The sequence below is a fragment of the Sprattus sprattus genome, assembly GCF_963457725.1.
Source record: "Sprattus sprattus genome assembly, chromosome: 19".
NCBI lineage: Eukaryota > Metazoa > Chordata > Actinopteri > Clupeiformes > Clupeidae > Sprattus > Sprattus sprattus.
Genome location: NC_137917.1, coordinates 22409396 through 22422098, shown reverse-complemented (window position 1 = coordinate 22422098; position 12703 = coordinate 22409396). Strand labels below are relative to the sequence as shown.

Below are 12703 nucleotides of genomic sequence, written 5' to 3'. Positions count from 1 at the left end.
AACCGAGGGTTAAATTAAACACCTAATCATCTTTGACACACAAGGCACCCTCTGACTATCTCAGTTTCCTGTGTGCCAATTGCAATATCCTCACGTCCGCCTTTTAATGCCCTCGTCTGTTTCCATAGAGTCTCTCTGCCTCTTCCAGACTTATGCCTTACAGCCGAGAGCCAAACCATGCAAGACAACGTGGTATGATTAAAACACTCACTGATTTGGAGCAAATTAAGCCCTTCACCCGACAGGCCACAGATATGTTTTCACTCAGGGCTCTCTGTAAAGGATGGCTTACCTCATGGCAAAAGGGTTGAAATCCAGCAAAAAGGCTGATTGCTAGGTCCCTGATAGAACGTAATAGACTTAGCTACATGTCCAAGAATTTAACATCATTGTCAAAAACTTGGCCGAGGGCTCGCTCTGTTATCTCAGTGGTAACCTGTGAGACCGCACAGACTGAGACTGAGTGAATCACTTCCACACTCCAGTCCAGTGCAGATCCCCCCTCGTCAGCCGCAGCTCAATTTCTTTATAAGTGGCAAAAGATGAGCTGATGCACTGTGACTTCCATACTTGAGGGAGAACGCTTGAGGTTTGGACCCTCATCAACCACCATGCAAACGGACTTGGAGCCATGTTATGAAAGGGAAACCCTTGCAAACAGCCAAGCCGTAATGTCTCGGCCGCTGACAGGGATCACATCGTAATCGCTAGCAGACTACAAACAATTTAGCGCACTTTTCAAGCAACGCTGTTCCAGATTTGCATACAGATAGCCTGTCAAAGCAGACCCAATTTAACAGGACAGCTCAAAATGGACAGACTTGCCTTGTAGGCGCTACATATCCAGATCCAAACACCACCAACATCTCCATGCTGCCATGTTATTTCAGTAAGACAGTGTACCCGGCAGCATGTGTGTGTGTATGTGTGTGTGTGTGTGTGTGTGTGTGTGTGTGTGTGTGTGTGTGTGTGTGTGTGTGTGTGTGTGTGTGTGTGTGTGTGTGTGTGTGTGTGTGTGTGTGTGTGTGTATGTGTGTGTGTGCGTGCGTGTGTACACGTGTGTGTGTATGTGTTGGTATGTGTGTGTGTGTGTGTGTTAGTGTGTGTGTGTGTATTTGTCTGAAATAAACACGCTGGGAAGTATTTATCACTTCGTCACATCCCGCAAACCTGAGAGACGATGATGTGGTCATGATATGAACACAAATGACTCAAGTGCAAACTAAGGACACAAATGAGCAAACGCTGTGATCCCATTTTCTAAACCCCATTGTTAGAAATATTAACTTATCCACTTCCACATATGAGGATGGATCATCATTAACAATTGATGTCATTCTGCGACTAATATGAAATGAAGTCAGTGTAATAAGAAGACAGAATAGCTTCATCACATTTGGTCTCACCCACTGATAATTATTCACCATTATTTATCTAAAATGTCAACTTAAATGTAAGGGCAGCAGTTCGACAATTTTCTACTCAGCGGGAGAGTATATTTCATCCGCAAGCTTAAACAATTTTCTTGTTCAATTATATTTTCAATTATTTAATCACTGGAAATGATTTATATATTTGTTCTTCCGAGGTTAAAACAAGAATAAAGTCTACAAAATTGCAATACATGTGTCACCTACAAGACAAAACCATAGCTCATTAATGCAATCTCATGACACTGACGCTGAATGTTAACATTATCGCTAAATACCGGAAGCTTGTACTACGGATGGCAAGAAAAGCATTCTTAGAAAAACTAAAAAAAGCCCTTGTTACAAGAAGCCTACCACTTCAAAATCAATACCTTTGCTTCACCCATCTCACTAAAAAATCAGCCCGTCTGCTGTGTGTTTGGTCTGGGTCTGGGCGTGTGTGTGTGTGTGTGTGTGTGTGTGTGTGTGTGTGTGTGTGTGTGTGTGTGTGTGTGTGTGTGTGTGTGTGTGTGTGTGTGTGTGTGTGTGTGTGTGTGTGTGTGTGTGTGTGTGTTTGGTCTGGGTCTGGGTCGGGGCTTTGCATGTGGGGCGGACCACACAAATAAACAGCACTCAGTCTCCCAGGCTCTCTGGGATTGTCCTGTGTGGCCGGCAGCTGGCCTCTGTATCAGTGGAGCAGCGGATTAAGCAGAACACATCAACATTATTACACTCCTTTGGCCGCACTCCACTGCCACATAAAAACAGAAGCGCAGGCAGCAACAGCAGCGGCAGCAGGCCCTGGCGAATCTCTGCCAACATGTCGAACGTGACCTTGTTCTGAGACACCAGAGCCAGTGGCACACAGACTAACACACAGACACACACAGAGAGACACACAGAGAGACACACAGAGAGACACAGACGCTGCGATTTTATTTGCGTGCAGTTGCAGCTCCTGGGAGCACTTGCTCCTCTACTCGCTCGGCGAGGAGACAGGAATTCCTGGGAGCTTTTAAAGAAGCAGTGTGTCACGCCACTCCCCTGAATTTCACACAGGCATCAGGGTTAGCAGGCAGAGCTCTAGAGGAGGTGAATACTTTCCTCTAAACCAGAGTCTGCAGGGCCATTATGACACTCAGGCTTAAAATGGGGGGGTGGGGGCGGGTGTGTGTGAGTGGGGGGGGTGGGGTGGGGGACTCAGAGGGTTGTTACCGTCAGCCAGCCAAAAGGATTTAGACAGCAAGTGGGTAAATCCATCGACTGAATATTTCCCTCTGAATCAAAGTTATGTTGCCTAAAAGAAAATGCCGAGCTCATGTGATACGACATGCATTCATTGACTGAACAAAAGCAAGCCTATAAGGCCTGAGACTCGGGCTATATTTAGTGCTCGTATCTCAACTTGAATTTCTGTCTGATCTGTTTCCTCTAGCTGCTAGGGGACTAGCCTCACAACGATGAGCGGTGTGAATATTGTCAGGTTAATCATTTTTTTTACGTGATACAATCAGAGAGTATTGGAGGAGACTGCTTGTCTCTGTCTGACAAAAGAGCCAGCTTCTACAAACATAGTAATGAAAAACATGGATTTTGTTCCAAGAACAAAACTGAGGTGTTTAGACTTGTCTCAATCTGTTAGCATCCACACTAAGCAGCTGCTGGCTTGGCCACATCACCATCGCATGAATCTTATCTGACGTTAGCAGTTGATGGCTTTTTTTAAATGGGGAAGTGTTGACTGTGACTGGATTTCCCCCCAGCTGTGTGCTTAATTACATCAGCTGTATTTTATCTGAATTACCAGGTGAAAAAAAAAAAGTGGAACCAGTTCACTGTGTAAAAATGTAGTAATTTGCTTTACTTTGCAGGAAAAAGCTAAATCTCCTTTTGATCGTAAAGCTGCCATTTCCTTCAGAAGGCAAGGTTTGAAAGGCGGCATAATAAAAATGATTTCATTTCTCAGTTAATCAAATAAGAACAAATCAATGATGACACTGCAAATATGCAACAGTATGTCTGTCATATGTTTCATCTGTGTACACCCCTTTCGGGGCAAAAAAATAAAACATTTATATGCCGATATGTCAGCACTACAAATCTTAGCAGTACCATTTATTGCCCTTGTCCCTCATTTTTACTGGCTGTAATGCACACAAAAGACAATGCCCAAGGGTCTCGCTAAGAGCCTGATTACACCACGACAGGGTTTTAGCTCACTTATCAAGGGCACTTTGTTCTCTCTGACGGCACCGTCCAAATAGTCACCTAGAAGCCAAGACAGACTGTCACGAGGAGAGCCAAGATATCACAGCTCCGCCTCCTCATCCCCTCCCTCTCCATGACAACAGCCACATGGCCCATGGCCTCCCAGCTCTCTCTCTCTGTTTCCCCCCCTCTCCCTCTCCCTCTCCCTCTCCCTCTCTCTTTTCCCCCCTCTCTCATGTGTACCTATAACTCTCTAGCACACATCAAACAGCTCATTCACTCATATGGGCCTTGATGCTTCTCCTTTTGTCCGCTTTTTGTCACCGGATAAAACTTCCCAAGTCGTGAATCAGCTCAGCGCTCCGCGCTCCACTGCCTTCTGCATTCAGGCTTAAGGAGTCCGAGGAGTGCGTGGTGGTGGTGGTGGTGGCATAAGGCTTTCCAGAAAGAAAAAAAAAAGTCTGTTCAGCCACAGTATTGAATGCAGCTGTGAATTTGAAGGAAATGGATGGGCACTGACCCTTCCCTGCGAAGGGGAAAGGAACGAGTCAGTCAAACCAGTAAAAGAAAGAGAGAAAAAAGGAAAACTGTTGTGAAATATTATCCCCTAACCCCTTTGTATAGAAAGGGAGACTGTGAACAAAGGGGGGCCCAGTGTGGGTAAGAGGTCCCTGAAGGAGAGTGGCGGCACAAAGCACGGAGGGACATGCTTGGGACATGCTTGAGTCTACGGCACATCGGTGGCGATACATAATGTATCAGTGCCAGGTTTGCCTCTGAGCACAGGAGGAACAGAAGACCAAAAGCAAACTAACCTACATCTGGGTGCACTCTAACAAAACAAAACACCATCTTGTCTTGCCACTGATGTACTAATTATTTTCAACATCATGCGTACACACACACACACACACACACACACACACACATATATATTTATATAAAATATAAAACCAGGCTTGTTTCATTTGGTTGCATGTGCCTCGGTGGAGTGTGTGTTGATCCTAGAAGTGATTTGCTTAATTAGAGCACAGCTGGACATGTCTGGGAGTGGGATGGGCTCGGGGAGATGACTGGCACCTTGGAATATTTCCTGTGGTGATTTATGTCTTTGTTTTGGCATTAGGAGAGACAATGCTTCGCTAAATCACACGAGGCTTCTCACAGCAAACAGGGTGTTTATGCCATCCGGCGTCTGGCGGACTGATACTTTTGTTAGACCGAGAACACAACCACGCTCAGTCACGTAACGACCTCTTTCTGAAACTCACAGGTCTGATTTGAGGCCATTTTAATAACAGGGACACACATCTATAATTCAGGTTTACCAGTAATTGTACTACTGGTGAACAAAACACTATATCAAAAGGACTCCGAGCCTTCAATTTGTGCTCTGAAGGAACATCTTTTTGTCAAGTCGAAAGCCTTTTCTGACAGCAGTCATGCTGTCAGTGCCCTCAACTCGTCTTTTCTAAAGACAGGCTTCCCTCTAACTGGCAATATATTGCAAGAGAAATACCTCATGGAGAAACTCAAGGATGAACACCACTATATTTATAAACGATTCTTGGATAGAGAAAATAGAACTGGCTATGAAAAGCAGCTTAAAAAAAAGTTCTGCACTCATGTCAAGTTCTTCACAACAATGTGAAGAAATATTGACAAGTAGTCCATCCAAATGAGGGAGTATTTACTTTACGCTCAACAGTAGGGTGGGGTTGGGAGATTGCTTTGTTCAATATCAAGCAGAGGCAAGCTTGGGAAGGCCATTTCAGTTCTACCACGCCGAGCGTTGACGACACAACTGCCGCAGGACGCCAAGGGGCAAGACTGGACATTACACATTACTTCGTTAGCTTATATTAGGCCCAATGTCACGTGAACTGACCAGGAAAAGATATATCGTCCATTACTCCCAATTTCCTGCCCTTACCTAATGAAATTCTAAACTGGATTTGCTCCATGACAGATTGATCATTATGGACACAGCGGCTCGTTTGGGCCTGAGTGGCACAAGATGTTTCAGGACTCTTTTTTTTCTCCCTCTCTCCAGCAGGATGGTAGTTGGTTAAATATTAATAGTTACTCTGAGGGGAGACTCGAAATAATCGAATGTTATTTCCAATCCAGTGAACGACAGAAAACACACAGCAGCTATTTCTTTCTTTTTTTTTTTTTTTTTTTTTTTTAAATCAGGTCAAACTTTTAACATTATGTTTGATCAGCCCAAATTGTAAGGGCAGGCCTGACTCACAGTAGTGCCACTGTTCCTCTGACAACAGCTGAGTGAGAGTCTCCCATTCAGAGCGCAGAAGGAAAGCCTCACACTCAAGGATCTATGTAAACAGAACCTGGCTCAGTTTCTGAAAGAGAGATAGAGAGGGAGAGAGAGAGTGATAGAGAGAGAGAGAGGGAGCAAGAGAGAGAGAGAGGGAGAAAGAAAGAGAGAGAGAGAGGGAGAGAGAGAGAGAGAGAGTATCAGGCCAAAGGCCAGCAGCTCGAGCATGGGAGGTGCAGAGCAGAACAGCAGCCTGCACCTCGCTGCACTGGGGATATCCCCAGGCTGAGTTAGGGCTCAGATACACATACGCGTTTTTGTAAAAACGCGACGCTAGGAAATACATTGATTCCTATGGTACGGCGCGCTTTCACGCAAAGCGCCCCGTACCATAGGAATCAATGCATTTCCTAGCGTCGCGTTTTTACAAAAACGCGTATGTGTATCTGAGCCCTTAGGACTGCTAACCCTAACTCCAGGGCCGGCTTCTCCTGCAGCCCTGAGATGGAAAACACCTGGACCTGCTACAGCATGTCACGCTCATGTGCCCGACCAAACGAGAAGCACAGCCCGAGATGTTTCTGAGCCCCAAAAAATATGTGCAAAAAAAATGCACAGCAGACTGCCATCGGCCACAGTGGGCAAAAAGACTTTCGAAAAATTCTTAAGAAAATGGTGGACGGCTGAGTGTTGGTTATGTGAATTTTAAGTCGTTCTCTCTCGCTTTCACTGCAAGAACAGATGGTGTTCTTACAGAGGACTGCAACACATCTGGAAGCATTAGGACTTGCCTGTCAGTGGACAATTACACTTGTTGTAGCTCCTCTCAAGCTACCAAAAGCCAAGTACTTATAAGGGCTATCTTGTGGCTGTTGAGGAAAACTTATCATTCTGCTGAGGTAGCTATAATCCTTTTGTTACCATGTCCTTTAGCTACCGCGGACAGCATTTACATATGGCATGTGTCACCGAAATGACAACACAGCTGCCAAAATGTCAGACTGAGGAAAAGCTAGCGGTCAACAATCAGATCCCATCCAACATCAGAAGCATCGAGACCACTTCCTTTTTTTTCATTTCTGTACAGTTTCCAAGGGAAGTCTGACCAATAATTGTGAGCCGCACTGGTTTCCTTGTAATTTTTTTGTTACGTGCCATGCCCAGATGATTTAACCACTGTGGCCGATGGCAGTCCGGTGTGATTAGTGAGCCATATTTCCACAATGCATGGAAATTGAAAGCGATAAATAGATGAGTGAAAATCTATGTTTCCCATAATTCAGTGCATGTGTCCCGCATTGTTAACGTGTCGGTTAATGTACTGTGACTGGAATCTGCACTGAGAGGCCGCTGGTCTCTCTACTGCGAAGAGGGGGGGGGGGGGGGGCTCTTGACAAACACTGTTAAGCCACAAGAGGAATAATGTACCAGAGGTTTGACAACCAGCCCTGTGATAAAAACCCGCTCTGCCTGGTATAAATTGAGGGACATAAAGAAATGTAAAGAATGCGACCTGAAGTGAAAGCAGATTGTGATGCGTGGAAAGTCCATACTTCTTCGCAGCGAAGGGAGAGCCAAGACATACATTTGTGGCTTGCAAGGCTCACAGGCCAAAACACCCAAAGAGCCATCAAGTGTCTGTTTTGTGGATACTGTACCAATCAGTTGATACCAGATCTAGGTCGCGTTTGAATTAACGGAGCATGGTACAAACCATTGGTACAAAACATTTGAATGAACAAAATACATGTGTGGATTATGTGACTATATACCAACAAACTGCAAAGGCTAGTCAGGTTTGTACACCCGTCTAGCATATTATGTAAGACAAGAGATCTCATTCATTATAATTGTTCTTTGGACAGTGACAGATCTTTGATAATCTCTCTTATCACTGGCAAAACTTCTTCCCGGCCTATCTTGACAATAATCTGGCTGGAGCAAAGTCGTTAAGTTCACTTCGGAATAAGGTTACATAATTATTCTTTTTTTTTTCACAATCCTTGCTCCCAATCAAATTACATAACGGCAGTAATGAGACGGTGCAGCCACTGTGTAAACAAAAACAAATTATAGGAGGGCATCAGAAGTGTGAAATGCTGACTGTTGCGAGATAGCTCGGCTGGGTTAGGTTCCCGTCCGCCGCAGATGCAGGGTTCATATTCCCTCTCCAAGCAATCCATACACACTCCATAAGTATAAAGGTCACATTTTTGTACCGCATGCTCACAATCTGTCCCGAAAGCACGACATGCTGAGCGCATCTCTCTGGCTGCAGCGGCCGGATCGTCTCTGTTCCGTTGACTCAGTTCAGATGGAGCTCGACAGAGGCCTGACACAGATTATAGCGATACTCTTCGAGTCAGGCCAGAGCCTCGTATTAAGTTTTAATGCCACAAGGCAACACTGTGGCCTTTAAAGAGCCCTCTGTATGTGTGTGTGTGAGTGTTTGTTTGTGTGTGTGTGTGTGTGTGTGTGTGTGTGTGTGTGTGTGTGTGTGTGTGTGTGTGTGTGTGTGAGAGTGAGTGAAAGACACAGAGGGAGAGAGAGATAATGCTTGTGTGTGTGTGCGCGTGTGTGTGTGTGAGAGAGAGACAGACAGAAAGGGGAAAAGGCAGAACGAGAGAGCACGAGCGAGTGTGTGTACCATTCAGTGGGTCAGATTCTTTGACTGGACTTGTCAGTTGTGTGCCTGCCTTCTCAAACAAACACTGACAGCCTCTTTACATTTGCAAAACCCTTGTAGCAGCTGTGCTTGTCCTCACACATGGCAGTGAATTAAGTTTTAGAGCACATGGCAGTGAATTAGGTTTTAGACCACCACACCACCCAACAGTCTAGCAAAGCCGTCCTCTCACCCCCCTGCACTTGTCATTTGCAATTACAACCACTGTCATCTCTCTCTCTCTCTCTCTCTCTCTCACTCAGTTTCTTAACACAGAAGACATGTTTTAACAGGTGTCTTTATCTCGTGACTTTCTTTACACTGTCACAAATACAAACAACATACTTTGCGTGTGTGTGTTTGTGTGTCAACATTGCTTTTGATCACAAAAAGGTGCTTATCTGGGGTAGCCAAGTGTCGTTTTAGCTAAGTTCTTGCAGTAAAGGCCCACTTGTTCTTCCATCCACTTCTTCTTAAGCCAAGCATGTATAATTAGTCTAACACTAATTGAGTTGAGGTTAAACTACAAGGGCAGAGGTACTTGTCAGAGCACAGGCCAACCAAATGTCCACCTTTACTGGTTTTGTTCCTCCAAACTTACATTCTGTCAGGAACAACACAGGTAGTTTATTTCGTATTCCACCCGGCTTCTTCTAGGGTTCACCCTTGACATACAGCTTTGCACTGCATGCCATGTTGTAAATCAAATGTCATGAGATGTGACTCACTGTATATACCATGCCTTAACTTTGCAAATGGTGGAACTTGTGCACGTATGCTAGCACATGAACCTTAACCACCAAATAGACTAGCAGTACAGCAGTTAAAAGAGGAAATACAGTATTTTTCAGATGAAGATTTCAGCGTCTTCACAGTTCTCCTTTTCTCATGGGAGAGTTTACAATGACTATACAAATATGCCACTAAACATACACATCCTCCACAGTCCAGTTCTATTACATACGTCCCTGAAATACCAGAATATCTCGTTCATAGCCCTCATATTTGCCACACAAATCAGCCGCTCCATTGTGTTCTGTGTGGCAGTCAACATCATTGTGGTTGTCATGTTTCTGACGTTGCACTGAACTGGTCTTACTGGTGGGGAGATACAATGCTTCCTTTAACAGAAGACTGGCATTAATGTAAACAGCAACACAAATTGCAACTGTGTTAAGTCATATCCCTAAATAATAGAGTAGGAAAATGAGAACAATGACTTCATGGCTATCCTAAGGCCTCAAACGAAGCGTCCTAATCCTGAGGTCAATCACTAATTTTAGTTCCAACATATAGGCTACATTTGCGTCTGAATGATCGCATTAAATTAGACGGTTTCAACAGCTATCAAGTGGGCATCCAGGGTCCTGAACCAGACGAGACATGCTAAAGACAATTCTACATACATGACCGTGTGCAACACTTTGAACCCCATGACCATTTTGATGATCACCAAGCTATCCAAGTGCTTCGATCACCAATAGATTGATTACAAAAAGACTGCCAATGCAAACCGGGTTAGTAGTCGCGGATGGCGAAAGAACCCGGAAAAGCCAGAGGCGAAATGTGGCTGCCTGCGTTCTGAGAATAGCAAACAAAGCGATTTCTGGGGTCAACTATTAGACTCCAGATATTCTTAGAAAATCCGTTTTACGAACACACCTCAATAAACAGATGTATTGCCCCATTTCTGAAGTAATAACGTGCGTCTTATAAACAAACAACTCCCATCTGTTTGAAGCCTTTGACGGGCTTGATCGATACGTTTAAGAGCACATATAAACAAATGGCATGTATGCTTGAATTAATACCTATCGTGCATGATTCTCAGGTGGTTTAGGATATTTCAAAATTGTACTTAAGGTAACGTTACAAGTTAACATCAATAAGATATATGTGGAAACTGTTCTAGTAAGACATAAAATAAAACGTGCACTTACAAATTTCTTTTGAATGATATTCCTCTTGGGTCTTTCCCTGCTCATTCTGCAATCCAGATTGTATTCGCTAAAGATTGAGTCGCCACATTAATTTTGATGTAGGCTACTATTTATGGTTCCGTTGTTATAACACGTGATAATTTAAATCCCGGGTAGCGATATGGCGAGGTAGACAGAGATTGTTTTATCCCTGTGTTCGAATTCTGCAGAATCACAAATCGCATAAAGAAGATTCCAAAATATACATCCAAGAAGAGGAAATCCCGGTTCGACACGACAAATCACCACGGTATAACATATCCACCATAAAGCATTTCAGAATCTTCCATTAGGCATACAAAAAGCGTCGTCAACCCTCCAGTAAGCGCAGCCCGCACTCGCAGTAACGTCCCCCTTGGCGATTATCTATCGTTAAATGTTACATCGTGTCTAGGTAAATGTCTATATATTTCGGTGAAGATGACGTCCAGAGTTATTTGACCGTTGTTATCAGATAATGTGCGAACTCCTCGGCACCAATGTTATTACGAACTGCTGGTGTCTTTCTTCGGCAGCACAGTCCTATCACAACGCATGACCACATTTCGCGGTAACTTTAAATGCCTGCAACTTTACTGTCCCCAATTAAACGCCCAAACACTACCTTCAATTTGTACATGATGACTAGTTATACCAAAGGGCAACTCTGTATGCTAAAACGTAAGCGCGGCATGTGAAAGGGGAGAAATTATTTAGTCACGTATGTGTTAAAAATATCAGCAACCAAACTGAAGACGTTTCGGATTGTTCAGATATCAGATTACTTCAAACAGGGCCAGTGCTGTTTATAAAGCCAGTTTGCGAAGCTGGAAGCATGAGTGATCTGAGGCCTTTCCCACCAGCAGACACATAGCGCTGCCCCGGTGGTCTACTGTGCTTTATTTATATCGAGTTGTAACGACGAGGGCGATTGACTTCAGTCACTTGAAGGGGTATTTCAGAAATCGGTTCGTTTAAAATAGCATAGGCCACACACGCCTAGGCCTACTATGGATTGCATGATTGTCAAGCTCATGTGCTTGACCTTCATGTGAACCATAGCCAAACTATGCCCTATCAAACTAGCCTACCTAAGAAGATAGAGGTCCATCAAAATGTTTCAGATCTGTTTTGGTAATGTGATCTTCAGGCAGTTTGTGGCTGGAGATGAGTTGGCCCTGGGTAACATTGCTGATAATGTCTTAAATGACTTCAGAAGTCTAGCAGATATCACACCAAAACACAACTAGTCTGTGCAGTTTCCATCTTTTTGAAGAAGTTTGAAGAAGTTAATCAAATGTATTCATCGTAGAGATATTCTGTAAAGCAAGATTTCCAGGGAAATGGGATCATTAAAACCTGAAAATCAGCATCCCATCAAAACTGGGTTTTTTTTTTTTCATTCAAATGTTCTTAATTATGAATGAGCAACCACATGAACACACCTCTGTTGTTTAAAGCCAAACCTAGAGATAATAATTTAAATCAAGTCTTAAACTGTGTGACAGCCATGTCCCAAAATGATATATATCATGCTGTACATTTTCACAATGCCATTGTTACCTATAAAAGTCATTGTAACCTCTATTGCATTCAAAACCTCCACAATGCTGGGAAATGAGGCATGTTATAAAGTGATAAATAATAAACATGATTGTTATCACAGAGTCACATTCCATTGTCTCGACATCAGTGATGTGACAAGTCAAATACTGTGGACCTGCGTTCCACTGACACAATAGTTTAACTGCTACACAACAAAGGGGACCCCCACTTGTAGGGAGAGTACCAACACTGGCGCAATCTGAGTCCTCAAGGATTATGCCAAGCCCCTCTCCATGGTAATCTAAGGATTATTTCTAAAAATAAATTCTTAATTCAGCCATCCGGGCACAGGGGGTTGGGTAGATCTGTGGAATTCCTCCACCTATCTCATCTGAATGTTCAGACGGGTCTGAACCCTATCTCTCCATCACACATACATCTGTATGGTTTTGCCCCTATAGGGTGAGAGTGGTTGCTGCAGGGAGGTGAAATGAGAACGGGCAAATTATAGGGCACCAATGCTCGAGCCAAACAGTGACTCAGTTGCCATGCAAGAGAGGAGAGCACTTCTTCCATTATTCTCAGAATTCCAGAATATTCTTTCCCGATGCTCCCAGTGTTCTAATTCTAGAATAGGTGT

At 43.9% G+C, this 12703-nt stretch overlaps 1 protein-coding gene across 1 annotated transcript in view; it reads right to left on the bottom strand.

Moving 5' to 3' along the window:
• jarid2a (jumonji and AT-rich interaction domain containing 2a) overlaps nt 1-11032 on the bottom strand; it is a 46641-nt gene extending 35609 nt beyond the window's left edge. Inside the window, exon 1 of the mRNA XM_080858207.1 lies at nt 10501-11032. Coding sequence (XP_080714333.1) covers nt 10501-10545 — 45 coding nt within the window. The 5' untranslated portion in view covers nt 10546-11032. The remainder of the gene's footprint in view (nt 1-10500) is intronic.
• Nucleotides 11033-12703: the final 1671 nt, after the last annotated feature.